Source organism: Crocodylus porosus, unplaced genomic scaffold (genome assembly GCF_001723895.1).
Source record: "Crocodylus porosus isolate Cpor-Errol unplaced genomic scaffold, CroPor_comp1, whole genome shotgun sequence".
In the NCBI taxonomy this organism is placed as follows: Eukaryota; Metazoa; Chordata; order Crocodylia; family Crocodylidae; genus Crocodylus; species Crocodylus porosus.
In genome coordinates, this window is record NW_017728910.1 from 42,307,266 (window position 1) to 42,330,689 (window position 23,424).

At 44.3% G+C, this 23,424-nt stretch overlaps 1 protein-coding gene across 1 annotated transcript in view; it reads right to left on the minus strand.

The window, feature by feature from the left end:
* The window catches only part of CLSTN2 (calsyntenin 2), a 520,261-nt gene that overhangs the window by 34,723 nt on the left and 462,114 nt on the right, over positions 1 to 23,424 (minus strand). Inside the window, exon 10 of the mRNA XM_019532561.1 lies at positions 2,744 to 2,910. Coding sequence (XP_019388106.1) covers positions 2,744 to 2,910 — 167 coding nt within the window. The remainder of the gene's footprint in view (positions 1 to 2,743; positions 2,911 to 23,424) is intronic.

A 23,424-nucleotide genomic window follows, 5' to 3' on the forward strand; every position in this document is an offset into this window, starting at 1 on the left:
TTGCATAGAGGGGGAGGATCACCTCCTTGTCCCGCTAGAGATGCACCTGTGGATGCATGACAAGGTCCGGTTAGCCCTGCCAACCATGACCTCACATTGTCAGCCCATGTTCATCTTGGAGTCAATAATGACTCCAAGATCCCTTTCTGCCCCCATGCTCTCAAGAAAGGAGTTTCGCATCTTATAAGTGTGCTGCTGGTTACTACTGCCGAAGTGCAGCACCCTGCACTTGTCAGTGTTGAAGCGCATCCTGTTTTTGCTAGCCCACCCATGTAACCTATCCAAGTCTTGCTGCAGTCTTTCCCTCCCTACTAGTGTGCTTACCTCACCCCAAATTTTGGAATCATCAGCAAATTTAAACAGGGTGCTTTTCACCCCATCATCCAAATCGCTGATAAAGAGATTGAATAGCATGGGCCCAAGGATCGAGCCCTGGGGGACTCTGCTGCCCACTTCTTCCCAGGTTGAATATGACCCATCCACCACCACTCTCTGAGTGCGACCCTTCAGCCAATCTGCAATCCATCTGACTGTGTAGGCATCGATGCCACAGTCACCCAGTCACTTCTTCCAGCCAGCATGCAGGCTGAGAAGATGGCATGGTTGGAAGACTCCAGCCACATCCTGGGCTCCAGGCAGGCAGAGTAAAGCCCCTATTCTCTCATGCTGGGCTGCTCCTGGCTGGGGGTCCAGCATTGGGTCAAAGGGGTGGGTTCTCCCCCTGTGCCTTTCTTCAACTGGCCCAGAGGAGGGGGTGAGGCTGGGGGAATTGGTCATCTCCTGGCTCTCTGCATTGGTCAGCAGGCTGGGACATGTGCTCTATTCTCTCCCCACCCCAACGCCCCTGTACTGGTATGGGCCACTGTGGGGGTCTGGCTGCGTTGTCTGTTTGAAAAGTGCACATCAGTTCACTTGCTTATCAGTTCGATCTATGCAGTTTTGAGAAATCTGCAAAGATTGAATTGATTCAGTCTTGGACTTCTTGACTGTCTGTACTTAGCTTAGCAGAGCAATGACTTCAAGTGCATTTCTAGTAACTATAAGACAAATACAGGCTGATTTAGAATATGTTCATTTGTGCCTTACTATTTCTGGTGTGCATGTATATTTATACAGACATGCGTATACTAGCAAGTAGGGTTATCTGCAAAAGAGCCTTAAACTACGTGCACAGTCTTTGTTAAAGGACTTTCCTAACAAGTATGTCATTAAAATGTTCTGCATTGCTACAATAGCTGTCCAGTGAAATCATTAATAATGTTCTTACTATAATAAAATTAGGACGTAGAAATAGATCACTTTCCCCATTTAAAGGCTAATACCACGAAAAGGAGGGGCCATGAAATATGTCTCATCAAAAAAGGACACAAACTGACATAACACACAGCCAGACAATCCTGACATTTATGATGTTTAAAGACAATACAGCATTTAATATGTGGGCACTTTCTACGTAAGACAGTTGGGTATTACACCAAGGGACACTCCCATTGGATTCAGTAGGTCTAATACCGAGAGTAATTCTGACTACATTTTTCAAAATCTGGCCCTAAATTTAAATTTGAAATGTTAATTCTTGTCTGTAAACATGGAAAACATTAATACAAATTATTTCTATATGTATTTGCATGGCACCTCACAGGTCTATGTACTGCTGATACACACTAGAAACAATAGTAATTTACCTGACAAAAACCAGCGAATTGTGATTGCATTACTGATTCTACCTTAAGTATTACAACAGCAAGTAATAATAGCTTGTTGCCACATGCAAGCCATTTAGTTTTACAACTAAATCACCTGCTTTCTTAGCTGTTTCATTCCACACATTGTTCCTAAGAAAGACTGTACCGTGTTTAGCTGTGCCACAAAACAGCTTATTCTAGTTGGTTGCCTCTTTCCTTGAAATGCACCCTAGGAAAGTTTCATAGCTGATTGAAAAAAACCTATACATTACTTGAATAGTGACAAGATTATTAAAATTTACAGCTGGGATAAGAGAATATCCATCATTTAACAAATCTATCAATAGAAGGAGGGGGTCATTCTGAAAAGAGTTGTGAGACATTTTTGCCTTCCTGAAGTCAGAGATTTTGTCACTGACCAGAATGTCACTCCTTATATATTGTTGTATTTCTGCAGTACTAAGATGATCATGTTTTAAAGCTTATACTGCAAGGCACATGTAAAATGGAAATAGTAAAGTTAGTCCATAGAAGTTAAATTGCAGCATTTTCTGATTTTTTCATATGTAATTATTCCACCTTAATGAAATCATAATCTAGTTTTTCTGGTAAAATATATTTTGAATGTCAGTCAGAACATATAGCCCCTGTTTTCAGAGCTGCCACCAAATGAAACGTATTCCACTGTTACTTTATATTTTCTGTTATTTCAAAACTACTTCAGGTCAAAACTCCATAAAATATAGCAGTCTCTGCAAACATGTCTGTTGCTGTAAATGGTGCCAAAACAGGGCATGGACAGCATGACCTGGCACTTCCTAGGGAATATGAAATACCTGTGGCACCTTACTTTGTAAGTGTACATCTTTGAAATAATGGAAACACTTTGCTTGGCAGTGTCATAGTACTTCTCCTGTTACACTTTTTTTTGGCATGACTTTATGGGAAATTACATTGCTTCTGGGAATACATCTGTACTTTGTGTACTCCACCTTGGGCTCTCCAGTTCATAAATCAGCTCTAAATTTTATCAAAGATGATGTCAGTTCATCTCTCACCTTTATTCCTTGGCCAAGACTCTCAAGAGAATTAATATCTAGACCTTCCTTGCAGGCCTGCAAACAGGAAATCACTTTCTGACTCTCAATTTTGCCTGGCCGGATAGTGAGGCTGGCAAGACTGCCATGGAAATACTGAGCAAATCTTGGTTTAGTGACTTCACCTCCTGCAAGAGAGGAAATAAAAAAATATAATTACACAAATACAAATACCGATTTTCTAATGAATGAGCCTATTATTATTTTAACCTTATGCCAGGTACTGTGACTGAGCGAACAGAATCCTAACTAGAATAGGTTTTATATATTGTTGTGATGGAATTTAGAAACTTCACAGTGGGCACGTCTACATGAGATGCTTCACCAGGTAATAGACTAATTGCACAGTAAGACATCACTGTCTACACATACAGGTGCCTACTATTCAGTCAATTAGTTTACTGTCTGCTCTCACCCACAGCCACTGATGGGCCATAGAGGAAGCCACACTGGTGTCATCCTTGGTGCCGCACATCATGTCCTGGGGGCTCAGCTGGTTCCAGGATGAGACCACAAACCTCATTGCACTGTGGGACAAGGCCAAGCTCCAGAGACAGGTCACATGGAGTGAGTGTGCCAATGCCCACATCTGTGAGGGCCTGATTGGCCACACACAGAGCACGAGCATGACTGTTCAGCACACCAGTGCCACATAAAGGTCAAGGCCTTGCAGGAGCAGTGGGTCCATGTCACCAACCACAACTGCTGGTCAGGGGCTACCTGAAAAACCATGCCCTTTATACAGCAGCTGGATCACATCCTTGTGTTCTAGGCACAGCCATACCATGTTCTCCAGCACAGCCAGCCTGATGGAGCCTCCACACAGCCTGGCAGTGGCAGTAAGCTGTCATCAGGGGAGGGCCCTTCAGGACACCAAGAGTATGTCCCACTGCAGTCCCTACCCCAGCATCATCCAGTAGCTCTGGCAGTCCAGGCAAGTGCCTGTCCCACCAGCTTCAGGTGTGCAGCCCCACCCAGAAGGCTAGCCTGGGCACTTAGGGCCATAGTTGTTGTCCTCAACAACTCCAGTCCCTCCCCAGAGGGGAGCCCTGCTTGGCTAGCCAGGCACTGTGGCCTTGCAGCCCAGGACACCACTGGGAGCTGCATGTCTTTGCAGCCAGCAGGGATAGACTTAGGCTGCCAAGTATGCCTGGCAAGCCCCACATTGGGAGGAGGACCCTCCTCTCCTTGCTCCTGCCCCTGCCTTCCTCCCCACCTGGCCTGGCTGAGCTCCCTCATGGCTGCTGGAGTTTCTCCCCTACAGCACATGGAGGCAGAAGGCACAGTGCAAAATGTTACTGAGCAGCCAGTACCCCCTCGGCTATGCAGGCAAGGGCCACTCACACGTTGAGAAACATGTTGATGCTGGCGACAATGTTGTCCTCAGCTGTGGGGGGCAGAGATGCATAGCATAGCCACATATACCCCTCTGGGGGGCAGTAAACATTGTGGGGAAGCCTGGGCTTACCCACCATACCACTGAAGCTCAGGGTCCTGCGCCAAGGTTTCAGGTGCACATGAGGCACCATGGCAATAAGCAGCAGCTGGGTGTAGTGGGTCAGGCATTCCTCAGTCTGTGCAAACAGTTCATTGCAGCGCACCCATGACACTTTCACCAGAGGCATGCTCAGGGTGTAGGGCATGTGTTGGGGGGTGGGCTGAGCTGCTCTGGTGGCACTCTGGGGGAAGGGCTGGGGTACAACCAGCTCTGCATCCCAGTTGGCTGAAAGCCCCTTGTCACTTGAGCTTGGGTGCCATGGGCCTGGTGGCAAGAGAGGACACTTCCTGGCCTGCAGGAGGAGAAGGGGGTGGGGTCTGGAGTACCTGCAGCAGGTGCTGCCAGGAGCCAAATCTGTCCTAGCCTGGGAAAGGGCTGGGAAAGGTAGGCTGCCTGCAGTAAGCACCCAGCAGCCCACCTACCCCTGTAGAACAAGTGGGGATGGGGGGCTCATCCAGTGGCTGGCCTACTTACCATTGTCTTTTGGCCCCTATGTGCACACGACCCCTGATCTGAAGCTGGGCAGCACACAAACCCCTGGTATACTGCATGTTATTTCAGAAATGTTGCAAGCTCTCACAAACAGCCTCTTCCTCCTGGTTCTGCAGGTCCAGCAGCTGGATACAGGGGAAATGCACCAGCTGTGTGTGTGATGCATCTTCAGGTTCATCACCATGTACTGGCTTCAGCAGTGGTGGACCCAGGACCAGACCCTGCTGCTGGCCTGGCTGGTTACTGTGTCAGAGGAATGGCTGGTGGATTTGCAGGCCTGGCATGTGGAGGATATTATGCGCAAGTAGCAGAGATACCAGGAGAGGACCAGGCATTCAGAGATAGGCCACCATGCTGGACACCATCCTAGCCCCGGTGGTCACCTTCACCCTGCCCACTGCCCTGCCCACAATCCTAGCCCTGCCTGCCTCCACTGCCCAGCCACAAGCCCTCTAGTGGGCTTGGGTTGAAGTGCAGCAACACCTCCTGTGGCCAGGAGGTCTGGCCGAGGTGTTGCAATTTGCCCAGAGGGGATCCAACTGGCTGGTGTAGGGCCACATGAGCCAGGGTATGTAGGTTCCCTGATGAGGAGGGGGTGGGACCACCATTTGGTCTGGCACCCCTGGTGTGAAGTGCCCATTCTTCACTGAGGCTGGCAGGGCAGAGTTCTGAAAGATACAGGGATTGTGGGTGCTGCTAGCCCAGATGGTGCTCATGTTGGTGAAGGTACTCTGGGGGTCAATGATGGCCCAAAGCATGACAGAATGAAAGCCTGCTGGCTCTAGTAGGGGCGATCTCTATGGGGCAGGCAGGTGACAAACATGTGAGTCTCATTCACGGATCTGATACATTGGGAGAAACCCAGGGCTTGGAACCCCAACACCAGCTTCAAGGTGTCATGGAACTGGAGCACGGTGTGGGCCAGCATGTTCTGGAGGGTGCCACAGACCTCTCTGGTGGTTGCCTTGCCCACACTGAAGAGGTGGCCAACATAGCACAGGCTGGCAGGCATGGTCAGCAATGGCCACCCAAGTCTCTGTGAACATGTTGGGGAGGCAGCCTCATGGTAGTGGCCTGTCACTCCAGGTGCAGGTGGAGCTTGTTGATGAGCTCCTGGAAGGTTGCCTGGGTCATCCAGAATGATTCTAGCCACTGCTCATTATCCCAGGTGCACTGAATGACATGCATCCACCAGTCCTGGATCACTGGGCAGGCCCACAGGAGCCCCAGAAGCTCATGTATGGCACCGGTGGTGGCATCTATGTGCACGTCACTGGCATCCCTGCTGGGGTTCAGGCAGAAGCCCAGGGGTTGAGTGGCAACAGTGTGGAGGCAGAAGGCATCAGACGCAATGGTGAGCCTGGCTACATGGCTATGCAGCACAGAGGGGCACGCAGGGCCAAGACAAACCTGAGCCAGGCAGTGGTTGCCACAGCGGCAAAACACAGTAAGCATGGTGACAAGCAGGAGCCCAGGGCATGGGTTGCTGTTCCCAGGGTCTTGAGGTGGAGTACCTATTGCATAGTAGACACAGGCTCTGGTGACAAAGTTGGTGAGGGATCTGCCAGCACACTGCAGACTGTTCCTGGCCAGAAATGCAGGTGCCCAGGGAGCACCATGCAGGGCTGCTTTTTAAAGAGTGGCATTGGCCCCAGGCAGCTGTGGCTGGAGCTTCTAGCTCCCCCTACCTGCTGCAGGGGGGCAGATCAGAGCCAGGGGAGGCCTGGATCAGGCTAGTGTCATGAGGAGCAAATCTGCTCCCAAATGGCTGCACATGTACATGCTTGCCCAGGGCAGTTTACTGTGCAGTAATTTATTACACAGTTAACCCAAATAGAATTAATTTCATGTGTAGATGTGCCAAGTATTTAAGATTCTGCCAGTATTTCCATTGTTTTAAACTCCTATTTTCAGGGCCTTACAAATTAGCTTTAACAATTTCCTCTGGGTTGAAACAGCATACAGAAAATTCCTGCATTAAAATATATCTGTACGTGAATAAAAACTTTTGGCCCATTTTTAACATGAAATTTTGGCAGATTTTGGAAACCATTTTATGCTGGCATAGATTGAACATGGATTTTAGAATATCTTGAAGGAAAATATATTTATTTGTAGGGTACATGTTTTCCCATTATTGTGAATATATTTCCATCATAATTGTCACTGGGAATATGCATTTCTTTGAAGAAAAAAAAAAAAGAACTGATGGAAGATTAGGTATACAATGTTAATTAAAAATAGACTTTGCCTAGAAGTTTATCTTAACCAGAAAGTAACAAGAGTGTTTTCTTACCTTGCACCTGCAAACAAAAATGAGGACAAGAGAAAAAGATGGGGTTAGCAGTATGTTCTGGAAGTCAGTGGAATTAATCTTTGTGGAACTAAGGCCTCTGACAGATGTTAGACTTAAGACATGAGTAATCATGTAAGTACTAAATCAGCCATACAATAATGCAATTAAAACACTGATAAAACAGGGAATAAGCCACAAAGCTATTACACAACATATGTGTAATAACTTTGACCCCCAGCACACATTCAATTAAAGGTGGATGGGATCTGACCCATGACCTCACTGATCTCACCTCTTGCCATCTTACATGATCATGACCCCAGGTCCCACTACACAGATATCTTCAGCACTGAGGTCCTTCCTCTATAAATACTCTGCCTTTGGCTCCCAAACATGCTAACTGTTCTTAGATCTCATTGAGCTACTTACCCAACTGCCACAAACATGTGAAGGAAAGAGATAGTTTCTCAGGATTCAAATCAAACAGAGTTTCAGAAATCAACATCATAAATTATAGCCAGAAGTCTAGTGTAACTGTGAGATGTGTTGAAATAATACAGTCAATCCAGTACGTTAGCAGGTTAATATGCCTCTAAGGTGTGTTAAAGGGATAGTACTATTTTAGCGGTGAATAATTAAAACGTTGACATCCATGCATGAAGAAAACTGGAGCTATTAAACAGGGTCTTGTAATTAGTGAAGATTGTCTTTTCTGTTCTGGGTACATTTCTGGGACTTATGGTCACAGAAACAAGTGGTTAGTTTAGTACAAACAAGTTACTGCACTTCAACTAGCTTACCTCCTAGTTTAATAGGCAATGTACTACGACCATAGCACAATGCTGGAGCAATCCAACTGAGAGTCGCTAAACAGTACTTTGATGTTAAAGCTTGCTGACCCTGAGCTACCTCAGAGTGAAAGCACTACTTAGCTGAATTTCATAGAATCATACAAAATTAGGGTTGGAAGGGACCTCAAGAAGTCATCTAGTCCAACCCCCTGCTCAAAGCAACACCAGCCCCAACTAGGTCATCCCAGCCAATGCTTTGTCTACCTGGCTCTAAAAAACCTCTAAGGATGAAGATTTCAGAATCTCTCTGGGTAGCCTGTTCTAGTACTTCACCACCCTCTTAGAGAGCAAGTTGCTTCCTAATATCTAACCTAAACTTCCCTTGCTCCAACTTGAGAACATTGTTCCTTGTTTTGTCACTTGCCACCATGGCCAACAGTCTAGCTCCATCCTCTTTGGAAACACACTTCAGGTAGTCAAAGGCTGCTATTAAATCCCTTCTCAGTTTTCTCTTCTCCAGGCTAAATAAGGCCAGTTTGCTCAGCACCAGTCCACAAACCGTACTTGTTGCTCTCCGCGGGACTCTCCAATTTGTCTACATGCTTTCTGGAGCAAGGGGCCCAAAACTGGACACAGTACTCCATATATGGCCTCACTAGGGCTGAATAGAGGAGAATAATCAATCACTTCCCTCGATCTGCTGGCAACACTCCTAATAATGGAGTCCAGTATGCCATTAGCCTTCTTTGCAACAAGAGTACATGTTGGCTCATATTCACTTCATTGTCCACTGTAAACCCCAGGTCCTTATCTGCAGAGATGCTGCTTAGCCAGTTGGTCCCCACTCCACTGGTGCATGGGATTGTTCTGTTCTAAGTGAAGGAATTTGCACTTGTCCTTGCTGAACCTCAGAAAAACTGTTTTGGTCTAATACTCCAATTTCCTCACGGTCACACTAAATCCTAGCCCTACTCTCCAACATGTCTACTATTTCCCCAAGCTTGGTGTCATCTGCAAACTTGTTTAGGGTGCTTTCAATCCCATCTTCCAGATCATTGATGATGATATGGAACAGAACTGGCCCCAGGACTGACCCCTGTGGCACTTCACTTGATACCAGTTACCAGCCAAACACTTAGCCATTGATTATCACCCTCTGAGCCTGACGATCCAGCCAATTTTCTATGGACCTTACAGTCCATATATCCATCCCATACTTCCTTAGCTTGCTTGTAAGAATGTTGTGGGATACAGTGTCAAAAACCTTGCTAAAGTCAAGGTATATCACATCCACTGCTTTCCCTGCATCCACAGAGCCAGTCATCTTATTATGGAAGGCAATCAAGTTGGTTAGGCATGACTTGCCCTTGATGAATCCATGCTGACTGTTCCTAATCCCCTTATCCTCAGAGGAGAAAGCTGACAATTTGTTTGTGTGAACTAGGGTTAAGATCAGGGCAGATCTTGAATTATATCCTGAGCTAGAAATATAGTGCAGAAAGGCCTCTAAACATTGATGCCTAAAGCTCTGAAAACTACCTCTCTTCCTACAACATTTGCCTGCTATGGAAGAGGCCAAAATTACACACGGAAATATACATTATTATAATGAGAAACAAGAAAAAATTTTATAAGCAGAGGTTACCATACTCAGATTCATGACAGCAGACATGGTGCTCATAGGTGCTTTCTTTTGCTTAAAGATCATTACCCTCTAACATATTCAATGGCATCATAGAACATATCACGCCACTATGTACTCCAGTCAAACTTGTTTCAGTGATTTTTTTCTAATTAACCAATCTGTCCACCACCTAGAAAAAATTCCAATGGATCAATTTTTACAGGTATTTTTATGAGATAAGGACCTGGGGATTACAAAACCTTCATTTCTTCAACAGCCCAGCTGAGAACTAGTTCCTACCATACATTATGCCCTTCTGGCATTTACCAAGGTAATTATCTATGGAAAATGGCTAACACGCCATGAACACATTAGTTCTACAAAAACTTCTTATAACTGGACTATCTCTAAATTCCTCTCCAATGTCTGCATCTCCATGATGAGAGCAGCACTGAATGCAATTAACACAACCAATGCATCAAGATTTGAAGATTTTTATTCTTAGTACTTGGCACATTTCTTAGAAGAGCAAGTTTCAAGGGCTCTGGCTAAACCCTCAGTGTTGATCCTGGAGTTTAACTTTAGAATCCTACACCAAGAGCCTGGCTGTGATCTGAATTGTTCTCACGTGATGCAGAATGAGAGGTGAATCCCAGAAAACTAAAAGATTTAAAGATGACAACCATTTCATTGAATGGTATCAGAAATTAAACTGCAAGTTAGTGCAGAGATTTCAGAACAGATGAATTCTGCTCACAGGGGCATGGTAAGTGGGCAGATGCATTTTGTACCAGATGGAGCTTCTGGACAGACTTCAAGGAGACACGTGGCAATAACAAGGGTGATCTGCAGTGGTCTTGTCTGTAGGTGACAACAGTAAAGATGATAATTGTAAAGTAAGCAATATAGACAAATTGTAAAAATAGTGAATCTACCAGCTAGATTATGCCCCAGTATTCCATAACTGTTACTATTTACCTTCAGGATTCAGGTCCTTCACTTTATAGTGGTTATTGTAGTCATTTGCCACATTCTTAATGATCAGTTTCAGCCTCTTGACAAATGCTGAAATGCAGGCATTTGCAAGCAGGGCCAATGAGACTAAAAAAGCTGTTTAATAATCCATAGAGTAGGATGTAGAGAATATGAAAAAAATAACATTTGCCCTCATCTTTCTCTACTTGAGCAGCTTGAATGTTTCACTGTGGAGTTCCTCCTTGATATTCTCTAACTAGGCCTGATACTTCTAGTGATAGAAGATATAGAAACATCCACGATAAAGCCAAAACTAAATTGTGACTTTATTACCATTTATCATTTATGTATCAAACAACAACTGATGATAACTCATACAAGATAAATATAAGATAATATATTGTGCCAAAAAAATTTACAGCATGCTACTGAAAACTGGTTTACAGGCAATTACAAAATGACTGTGTAGAACTGTTACACTTTCTCAGGTATGTAATTCTTGCTTTAAAAGTTTACTGTCCTGCTGAGACTCAGTAAGATTCCTAGCTTTATATGGTTTCTTCACTACTATTAAGATATTGCTGTACTGCAAATTTGCATTTGTCAAGTGCAGAAAATTGGTAGAGATGTACAAGTGTCCAAGAGGATACAAAGAACATTTTCCCATTTCATCTTTCTTTGGTAAGATCAGTTTAAAATAGCAGTGCACATGATGGCACACAGCTTCAATTATCAGTGGAATTAACAATTCCAAAGGGAATGAAGAAGGCTGGGCAGCAGAAAGACCATGTGTCCCTGATTATGAACTGGCTTGTAGAACTGGCTAGATAGCAAGAACATGCTTCTTTCCTATGGGATGAAGCAATGACTGTACTTGATACCGGAGAGTTTCAGGAGATATTGTAAGTTTGCATGACTCTCAAAGTGTAAAACCAGAACCCCAAAAGGTTACTTCTAATGAAAGATGATATGATAGTTTCCTAAAATAATTTATTAGAATTCTCCGGGGATGTACAACTTCCAGAAACATCAACAATACTTATAAATATGCTCAAGTAATACACTGGTGGCCATATATAATGCTCTTAAGGCATTTTTACATGTGCTTCAGGGGTGGAGGGTAGGGGGGAGTGCTTTAATTAGAGTGGCTCTGAGAGCCACTCTAGTTAAAGCACTGCAGCGTTTCTTGTATCAGACTCGGTTAATCGAATCTTCTCCAAAATGCTATAATTACATCATGTCAGAGCAGCCTCATGGCACATCTACAGGTACCCTTAGTGCCTATATAGACATACAAATAAGTCAGAATGTGCTGATGTATTCTATACACTACAGGAACACATACTTATGGATAACTGGATCGAAAAGAGCTAGGTACAAAAGGATATAAAAGCTATTATTATGCCTTTACATACAAACATCACAATACAGCATCTGCAAAATTAAGCTTCAGTTCCTTAGTCTGACATGGTGATTCAATTAATCTTTACATTACTGGGGGGAAAAGCAAAAATATGAATCAAGTCCTTTCTGTTTGTTTTCACTTAGAGTTGGTGACAATAAGATGCTGATTGATATATTGTTAATACATCAAGACCCGGAATAACCTGAGGGTGGAACTGCTGATTGCTATCAGAGAGGTCCTAGACATTGGTGATGAAAATCAATCCAAATGTTCTCAGCTTCTCCTATTCTGTCTTCATTCTTCTTGATTGTGTGTGTGTGTGTGTGTGTGTGTGTGTGTGTGTGTATGTACTTGTAGACTGTAGGGCAACAGATCCACAATATTATTCATATGCTGAAAAGGCACTATACATTTATATTTTAATCTAAACAGCATTTACTTGGGTTCCCAAACACCTGGCAGATACAGACATGAATTAGACCCATACCAAATGGAGGTCACGTGAACTGGCTTTGGGAGGCATCTGAAAGAGTAGGAAAAGTACATGAGTGTTCTCTATATAAGAATGTCCACTAGCTACTGCCAATGGAGTTTGTATTATTAATATAGCCAGAGAGATCCTAACTCTGATATTCTCAGGTAGCCAGAAACAGTTTTCCCCTCCTGTATTTGTACCACATTCTTTCTGTCCTAGCATAAACTTTGCCAGTCACCTGTGGTCTTGCTGAGTTTTAGACCAGTGCAGAAAAGAATTTACACCATCAATGAGTGGCAGATTCTTGCTCTGCATCTGTAATAGCTACAACCACTTACACAAATGGTACATGATATTTTTAGGTCATGCTACTTGGCCGAGGACATTTGTATAGCACATGCGGTTCCCTCAGTAGTTTTTTGTAATTGAAAATGGAATAAGAAGGTCCAGAGAAAAGGTCTTCAGGGGATAGATGTCAAGTAATAAGCCTTCCATTCTAGCTGAGTAACACATCTTCCAGGTGCACATAGAAAACTACAACCAAATAGCAAATGTAATCAGAAAAAGGAGTAGAACTGAAATTCTTTACAAGTCATCAGATAAAACAATCTGGATCATAAACATTTAGTACTGTTTACAGCTTTGAACTATCTGAGCCCAGCCAAATTAGAACAAATTTACAACAGTCTACAGAAGGTCAAAAAAACCCACCCCCCATAAAAATCAAATTAAGAACAAATAAAACAATATGGTAATAAGCTGATGAACCTGGATAACAAAATACTTAAAGTGGAAAACTGAAGAGCAGTGGCAGTTCAGAGAAACGTTCAGTTCTGTCCATTGGAAGTAAAAAAAACTGAAGGATTCTTTGTGGCTCTGACAGATTATTCATACAAATCTGAAGCCTGCAAAACAATTCTCCTTGGGCTCAAAACCCAAGATTTAGCACCATCTGCTTCTACTTGCTCCTTTGCCTCATTGTTTGGACTCAAAGTTTAAAGTCATGGCAAGAAGTCTATCCTTTAAACAGAAACAAGATGAGCTTACAGTATAATTCAGGATAAATACTGACCTATCCTGTTTCCTCAGATGATCAAGGTATGACCCCAAAGACTCAGTACAAAGCAATTACTCTTCAACCAAGAATCTTGTTCAGTGAGCACCACATTTTTTTAACCTGTCCATGCTCTGATGTGGAAGCTTGGGTCACCAAGTGGCTCCACATGCCTTCAGATTTGAAAGTACTACTCAAACAACTGGATAACCATGAGAACATATGATGTCAATCTCCTATGAACAACACACATTCTAACCTGTATACGCACAAGAAAGACATGTTCTACTCTTTCAGAAAGGCAGGTTTTTGCTGAAATAAATTATGAAGTATACTAAGATTTTGTAGCTTCTCACAGCTAATATATCCATCAAAAGTGATGTCAACCAAAACAAAATTCAGTCAGTGTATAATTTCTGTATTATGTTTCTAAAAGCAAATCACAATCCATGCTAAATTAATTAATGTTGCAGGCAGAATCACTGCACTATAATCCTACTCCCTGAAAAACATCCCAGAGCTGGTGTACACTGACTATAACAGATAATAAATTAGATAAGAGGCATGTATCTACACTGAATTAACCATGTATTTAAACACTGATTCAACTCTCACAGAACATACCCACCTCAGTTAAACTACATGTTCTGATTCTACTTTGTTATGTAAAGTATCTTGTTTGGTCATAACGTGATAAAAAGAAAAATACAGAGACTCGCCTGATAGAGTATTAAATGCTTTTGGGTACATACATTCTGGGTTAAGTCTTCCGCTGCAGTTCACAATCGCTTGGCACATCAGGAAAAAGAAGGGCATCTGAGTGCTTTTATCTCCACACTGATCCCATGTTGGAGTAACCTAAGATCTGTTTTAATACATCTCAGCTGGTATTTCATCCCAAAATACCAAGTACTAGTTGGAGATAGATGCTACGCACCATACTCAACCATCTATTCTATGTTAGGCTCATGGGATATGGGGAACACTGGTGAAAACCCTAGCTGGAGAAATGCATACAGTTTCTTTTCTTGATGGGGTAGGGAATCTGACTGTTACTGGTCCTAGTCTGCCTATTTTCATGTAGATTTTAAAATAGGTACAGTGCTTTATGTAATTAGAAGTAGGTTCTCATGCTCCATACAGGATTAGAGCTGAGACTGATGTTTTTATTTGAAGGCAAACTTACTGACAAATTATTCTCTAACAATTCTTGGGATTTGCAGGGGAGAGAAAATAAATAAAATAAAGAATTAAAAAATTAAAAAATAAATACAGAATTAAAAAAACCCACCACAGAACTGCTGGAGTGATTGTTTTCTGTTTATGATTGCTTGATTGGTGACAGGCCTGTTCTAGAGAACTCTCCTTTCCCTAAATATATAGTGCAGCCAATATAAGTTAATTACCTCATCTATGGTGTCCAAGACATCAGAATACGATATTGAGAATAATGACTTTCAGCTATGGGAAACTACAGTATAACCTTGTGACAGTAATTAACTTGTGTAACCATTTTCCTGACAAGAGTTGGGGTATAATACATAAAAAACAATCAGCCCCTGAAGAAATTATGAAATTGAGACCTTATCTTTTCAAAGGAACCTAGATGAAGTTCATAGTCTGTGGTGCAAAGGGCTGATTAGATTACCAAGTCTTATAACTTCCTCATTTTTCTGTCTTTGCTACAGAATGATCACTAGCGTCCAGGGGATCAAAGTGAGAACCTATAAGCCTCGGTTTAATGGAAGAAATTTTTCACTTTGCAAGAGGGTTCATTTGCTACATCCCGAGACAACTGATTCTCAATTTAATGATCCCACTAAGAACTTTTTGCTAAGGCTGGCTGCTACAAAATATAACTGTAACCTCACTTGCTTTTAATTTGCTTAAGAAGACATAACACGATTGCAAAAGCTAAAAAGGAGAGCAGTAGTGTGGGTGGGAAGGTACAGGATGATTTAGTTGTTAAAAAGAAGCACTGGGGCTAAGTACAGACATTCAAAAGCCTGAGCCTGAATCAATTCAATCTTTGCAGGCTACTCTAACCTGTGTAGATTAAACCAGCAAGCAAGTGAGTAGACATTCACTTTTGATTCTGGAAATACAGCCACATGCCTGTAGTGGCTCACGCTAGGAAACAGGAGGCACTACACTGAGGGCCCCCTCCCCCCCCCGCCCTTCTGCAGTGGTTGAAAGGCTGAGGAAAGCTGAGCTGAGGGTGGGGTGGGCATGGCCAGGCCCTGGCAGGCTGATTGGGGAGGGGTTGCATGGTCCCCATTTGGGGTGTACCTGGAGAGGGAAGGGGGAAGCAGACCCTGCTAGGCATTTCCCACCCTACACCTCATTGCTGGAGTGGCAGGAGGTGCAGCCAGCCCTGGCAGCAATCTCAAGTGAATGGGGGATGGATGGATGGGGGTTGAATTCTCCCCCTCCTGCCCTGTCCCACCAGGACAGATCCCAGCCAGGGTTTGCCAGGCAGGGGCACGGCATCCCCGGTCAGGCATTTCACCCTGCTTGCTGCTGGAGTGGCAGGGGGTATGGCTAGCCCTGGCAGCAGCTCAAGCAAATGGGGGGATGGACGTGGATTTAATTCACACCCTCCCTTCCCTGTCCCACTGCCATAGACCCCAGCTGGGATCTGTCAGGCAGGGGCATAGCAGCCCATCAAGCATTTTGCTCAACTCACCACTGGAGCGGGGGGGTGTGGTCAGCCCCAGCAGCAACTGCAAGCAAATAGGGGCCTCCCCCCATTTGCTTGAGGCTGCTGCCACGGCTGGCCACTTCCCCTTCTCCCCCCACTCCAGCAGCGAGAGTGGGGGGATGCCTGACACTGAAGTAATTGATGCAGTGAAGTCAAGGGATGTGGTTGTCATGGGTGACCTAAACTACCCAAACATCTTCTGGGAGGAGCAATCAGCCAGGTCTGACTGCTCGCATAGGTTCCTAGCCGAGATACAGGACCTCTACCTAAACCAAGAGATGCAAAGTCCCACCAGGTGAAATGTCTTGCTGGACTTGGTCCTTGCCACAGGCGGTGACCTGGTGAGGGGTCTGTGGGTACTAGACCACCTGGGTGACAGTGGTCATCGCCTGCTGGAATTTACTATCTAGCACAAGGTGGTGATAGCAAGTAGCACGGCAGAGGTCCTCGACTTCAGGAAGGCCAACTTCTGTAAATGAAGAAGGTTAGTAGGAGAGGCATTGGGGTCTCCGAGCTTCAATGAGATGGGAGTCCAAGATGGGTGGTTGTTCATCAAGGAGATGATCCTCCATGCTCAAAGGGAGTCAGTCCCAATGTGCACCAAGGGAAACAAAAGTGCTAAGAAGCCCCCATGGCTCAGCAAAGGCATCCACGGATGCCTGAGGGCAAAAAAGGAGGCATACAAACAGTGGAAGCAAGGGGCTATCACCAAAGAGAATTACACTTCCATTGCTCAGGACTGCAGGGAAGCTGTTATGAAGGCCAAGGCAGACATGGAGCTAGGGCTAGCAACCACAATTAAGCATAATAAAAAGTTATTTTTCAAATACATAGGAAGTAAAAAGAAGGTACCAGGTAACATGGGGCCCCTACAGGACAGGCTTGGCAATCTGGTGATTGCGACAAACAAAAAAACTGACCTCTTTAACAAATTATTTGCCTCCATATTCCTGAACACAGACTGGAACATCTCCCATACTAGAACTGTGGACAGACCCAGGAGAGACACCACCATGCCTGGGGTCAGAAACAACCTAGTTAGGGAAATTTTGGAGGGGCTGGATGTGTTTAAATCAGTAGGTTCAGATGCCCTTCACCTGAGGGTGCTGAGGAAATTGGTGGAGGTCATAGCAGGGCCCCTGGCACAGCTCTATGAGGATCTTGGAGTCATTGTTGACTCCTGGATGAACATCAGCCACCAATGTGAGGAAGAGGTCAGTAAGGCTAACCACACCTTGTCGTACATCTACAGATGCATCACAAACAGGTCCAGGGAGGTGATCCTTCCCCTCTATGCAGCATTGGTCAGGCCACATTTGGAGTACTGCATCCAGTTCTGGGCGCCACACTGGAGGGATGAAAGGGTCCAGAGGAGGGCCACTTGCATGGTCAAGGGGCAGCAGGGTAGGCCCAATGAAGAAAGGCTAAAGGGCCTGAACCTATTCAGCCTCCAGAAGAGAAGGCTAAAGGGGATCTGGTGGCCATTTACAAACTCATCAGGGGGGCCAGTGGGAATTGGGAGGAAGCTCTGTTCTCCCAGGCACCACCAGGGGTTACTAGGAATAACATCCACAGATTGTTAGAGAGCAGGTTCAGGCTGGGCATCAGAAGACATTACTTTACAGTTAGGGTTGCCGGGCTCTGGAATGGGCTCCCAAGGAGGTGGTACTCTCTCCTGCCTTGGGGGTCTTCAACAGGAGGTTGGACAGATATTTGGCTAGGGTGATATGATCCCAGCACCCGTTCCTGCCTGGGGCAGGGGATCAGACCTGATGATCTGTTTAGGTCCCTTCTGACCCTAAGTACTATGATACTATGATAGGGGCTGCTGTGCCCCAGCCAGGTAGGCCCTGCCTGGGGTGCCCCAGAGGAAGAGGGTAGGGAGTGGGGCATAAACCAGCTCCCTGTCCCCTTTGCCTCATGGGGCCATGATGGCCAGTATCTAGCCACACCTTCTCCCCTGACACTGGAACGGCGAGGGTGAAGGGACCTGACAGAGGCTGCTATGTCCTGGCAGGCCAGGCAGACCCCAGCTGGGGTGGGTGGGGAAGATGGGAGGCAGGGGAGAATAAATCCCCTCCCTGTCCCCTTTGTCAGGGGCCAGGCTGGGCCGACATCTAGCCATGCCCCCACCTCTGTTCTAGCTGGAGAACAGAGGGGCAGGGCCAAGCCTGCTCTCTGGAACAGACAGCCCAGCCCAGCCCAGCCCAGCCCAAGACTGCAAAGCATGCTAGGATGCTGGGGGACTCAGATGTAACTTAAACCAGGACAGGGTCTGGGACAGAAGTTTCATACACTGGTTTGACCTCAATCAGTTAAATCTGATATTACATTCAACCAGGTTTATCTTAAACTAGTTTCAACCATTTTGAAACTGGTTTATGTGCATTCATCTTCTGTTCTATGACAGGTTTAAACCAGTTTCTGATTACTTAAGCTGGTTTATGTGTAACTTTTGTCCCTAGCCTGGGAGTCAGACTGCCTGATTCTCCTCCCTAGGCTGATGTCAATTTCCTGTATGACCTTAGGCAAATCACCTATTTTCATTAGGGTACAATAGTCCAATTTAAAAAGTGGGGATGCTATTTCTATGTTAGAGAAGGGTGCTGTAATGAGCTAAGCTTTAATGGTTGTGTGGCAGGCTCACTGCTTTTGCCTGGCAAGCTTGGCTTGGAGAAGGACACTTTAGACTGGTGGAACATTTCTACCAAACAGGTACCAGCTGGGAGGGGCTTGCCCTGCCCCTGTTCATGGTGGGGGAGGCAAGGAGCCTCTGGACCTGATTGAAGACTGCACTTTCCAAGTTGGCAGGCTTCAGAAGCGGGGCCTCCAGTGTAAATAAAGCCCAGCATGTTCAGCATGCTGGGCAGACACAATGAAGGATGTCAGAGAGGGAACAGACTCCACAGGATCCCTTCTTTGCCCTAGTGGTGCGCAGGCTGGCACATGGGGCTCAGGCTCTAGGAGCCACATTGAGGCAACTCAAGCCTGCATCCTCAGCAAGGGGCTGGATGGAGCGGTGTGCAGACTGGCACACAGAGAGCCGGCTGCTTGGGCCCCACACGGTATGCAAGCCAGCACATGGAGAGCCGGCCCTCGGAGCAGCTCGGGGCTGCTTGGGTACACACGATGTGCAGTTTGGCAGATGGAGAACCTGCCCTGGGTGCAGCTTGAGGCTACTCAGGTTGGCCTCGGCATAAGCCAGATAACCGGATCCTCACAGTGTGGCCTGGCCAAAGAACTAAGAGCCCTGGAGCCTAGAGCAGGGCCCAGGAAAGGGGAGGCCTAGGTACAAGGCTAGGTTCTCCTTCCCCCACAAGAGCTGGAAGAACCCTCAATGCCCAAAGTGGGCCACAGGGCCAGGAGGGGAGATCTTGGAGAGACACAGACAACGCTGGTGGGGCCTCTGATTGAGTAAAGGTTTCTGAGGCCTGGTTGATGGCTTCTCGAAGAAAACTAAGTTGCTGGTAGAGTCAGGTCCTGCAAGGGAGGCATTCCTGAAATAAGGCAACCCCCACCCAGAAGGAAGCCCTGCGTGAAAGTTGCCCTCCCAGCTAGACCCATAGAAGTGGAAGCACCCCTTGCTAGCTTGGATCCAGGGGTAAACGTGGCTTATATCATGTAAGTCTGTGCCTTATATTTTGTATAACTGTTATCATAATTATGAATATGTTGTACAAAATGTTATGGAATTGGGTTAGTTTGGTATAATGGGTTTTTGGCTTATCATATTGTAAATATTCATCTGTATACATTTGGTGTTGTTAAAAGATATTGCAAAGACTATTTTCAGAAAGTTTTCCTTTGTTACCTATTATAATATTTACCTATATATTGAATAAGAAATAATATGTATATTATAATTCAATAAACTGTAAAGAGTTAAGAGCATGGCCATGGAGTTGACTCTATAGAGGAAAGAGGGACCCGCATTTAGATCACCGGTGTCCCTTTCACAGCACTGTTGCCTGCCTCATCTATCCCTTCCAATTGAGGGCGGGCGCACCCTTGGGTGTTCCCAGGTTTCAACTGACTTGAAAGATCCTTCGATGAAAAATGCTATGCAAAGTCTTATAATTATTTTATTATAATAAGCAAGGAGACAGGTACATTGGACACTTTCTACGGACTTACTGGCAGTAAATTGTGACTGGAAATTTAATTATTGTTGGGACTGTGAACCAAAAAAGTACACCTATAAAAACAGTATCCAGTATTATGGCCATAACAGAGACCACGCGTTTGTCCTAATGGTGGCAAGTAGTACATAACAAATTGGTTTCAGGAGCTCTAAATGGCCCACCATGCTTTGAAGTACTGTTTCACCAGAAGCATAACTATCTTATTAAAAGTGTACTTTAGGTATTCAAGAACAGGATAATACACTCACCAGCCCAATACTGGAAATAAAGCTCCATTAGTGCCACTAAATGTTTTGTAAAAAGACATTTTTTTCTCTAATCTCTGCACCCTTCATTGCTTCTAATGTTCATTTTGAATCTGAGATGTAAGTTTTACTCATATCAAGCTACACTTGGTTTTCATGCTCTTATCCTCAACATTTTTAATTAGTCGAACAAGTTTTAAGGTGCCATTATCTTATGTGATTTAAAATGTGCTAGTTATGCTCTTCAGTAATGATATTTTTAATTCAGTGTGATTTAAAAATGGGTAGAGAGCCTCCAATACAGTACCCAGAAATTTTCAGAATGCATTTTCCAAATGGCTCTTTTGTGCCTTCATGGTACCAACCATTTAATGAGGTATTTAGAAAGTTGCATCACTTGGAGGATGGGGGGAAGGCACTCTGCCAGGCAGAATGAGTATGCTGGCTACTACACTCTTTTATAGTGCCTTGGATGTTGAAGTTTGGAGTAAGCTCATAGAAACATTTCCTTTAGGTCTCTGAAGAGGCCTTCTTTATCTAGAGGGCATCGTCAAGCAGTGCCTTCAACCTTAAAGGTTTTGAGAAGAAATCAATCTGCCCTCTCAGTTAATGGGATGACATTAACAGAATAACATTCCTATTACAAAGTCATACCATAGCCCAGCTTTATCAGATCAGACATATAGCTGAAAATTTTGGTCCTTGAGTGGCAGGCAGGAAAAGCGCTGGGTACTTGGGAAAGGTATGGAGGCAAGAGTACAAAATACCGGAGAATGTTATTTCCCCACACACAAGCTAACACTTTAGTACAGTGTCTCACAGGACCTACCATTTTGGCAGTTCCTCTGAATCTGTGTGCCCAGGGCTCTTGCCCTCTTTGCCCACCCCAGTTACACTATAAAACTATGTCAGTCCATTGCTTTCATCAGGAAAGGCCTTTTGCACAGATGCAATAGGTCAATTTCATTTCCTTACTTATCTGCAAAGAAAGCTATTATAACTGATGAGCATATACAAATTCATCATTTAAGAAACACTTGTACTTCTACTCTAACATGTTCATGTAGTATCTTATTGTCAGTAGTACCTTTTCTAGGTTCAATGACTTTCAATTCAGTGAGACTGCTCAGGAAGTATGTTACTACTCAGGGTACCAAGAAGTTAAAAAACAATAACAACTTTTAAGAAGTTAGTTGTGTGTAAAGCGTTTTAATTATATTTTTGGAGAAGGAGAAAAAAAGTAAAGAGAATGTTCTTATGTATTGCAGAGCAGCATAAGTAGGGCCCTACTGAATTCCCAGAGGAAGTCAGGTGTGCTGTGGCTCTTTTAATCTTTCAAATCTCCCAGGTTGGTCCCGCCCCTGCCCCCCACTGCTGGTGACTGACGGAGGGACCCCACTTGAGCCACACTCCTGACAGGTGGGGAGGCAAAAAACACAAGTTAAGTATGGGGTTTTTTTTGCCTCCTGCCACTGATTGGCTAAGGGGCCCAGCAGTCCCACTGCTTGCTGCTGACTGGTGGGGAGGCAAAGACAGCACCATATTAATATTGTGGTTTTCACTTTCCTGCCAATCTCCTGTGTGCCACCCCCCTGTACTGCTGTGTGCCACCCCCCGCCTTTCCTTCCCTCCACCAGTTGCGGAGGGAAGGAAAGGGGTGGGTGGCAAACAGGAGTACCTGAAAGATTCAAGGAGCTGTAGCACACCCAGCTTCTGCCATGAATTTGGTAGGGTCCTAAGCCTAAGGGGTAGAAAGAATAAAAGGCATGAGTATTTGTTTGGCTGGCTGTTTATTTTTTCCTTGTTTTTCAAGCTTTCATTAAAATATGGCAAATAAGATATTTGTCAATTCTGTCTACCATTTTCAGAATCACCAACAGAAATGTGAAACTAACTCATTTTCATAAATTCTTGCTCCAAACCCCCAAAAGGATTAAAAGTTCCATGTAGCTCTGTAGAAACCAGATCACACCCTATTAAAAACGGAGCTAAATTTGTCCGAATCTCCAAATGGCTGCATCAAGATTTTGCCTTTTTTAAAGCTGATTATATCAATCTTCTATGATTGAATCCTGCTAAAAAGTGTACATTCCAAACTAGACATGAATAGACTGACATAAAAAGTACCTCATTGCCAATGTGCTCAGAAGCTAAATACATGGCTGATGTACATTGCAAAAATTGGTTCCTGAAGAAGTAATATGGAAGGGAACTACAGAAAATAAATATCAGTGAGCTCTACATTAGATGTAGGGTCTTAAATCTCTAAAATTACTTACAATCTTGAAATGCAAAATGAAAAAGCCTTTCTGATAAAAGCAGAGGATATAGTAACATATGCTTAAGTTCTATGGATGTTTTGGGGGCAATTCTCATTGCCCACAACAGTTTTGGTGAAATCATTTATTTCTGCAAATCTTCTGTAAAATGAGGATCAGAATTAGGCTCTCTGGGCCTGGGATATTCATGACAAGAAAAAAAAAGTGACAGATTTATATAGGCAATCCAAGGTTTCTAACCTCATGCAGGTCTATGGGAAGAAAAATTCCAGAAATTTAATCTAAAGCAAGTTAGCTGACACAGATAGGACCCTGGGTATGTCAAAGACTAAAGCTAAAATTTATCACACAAGAGGTGTGAGAGAGCATTCATTATGAAGATCTATAGTTAATTCTGGACTCAAGAGAAGACCAGAATAGAACCTGGCACTTCCTGTATTTCACTGGAACAGCTGAAGGGAGAAATAAGATTTTGTGAGTGACTAAAAAGACAGATAACTCCCCTAACTCTTCAGAATGGACATGATAAACAAGACTATAAAAAGGGAGGAAAGAATTACTATGGAACTGAAATGTTATTAACAGGAAATATTTATGATAAAGAGAAATTTTTGTTTCTTTCTGAGTCCCCTACATGATGTGCCTCTAGATCAGGGTAGGAGGCA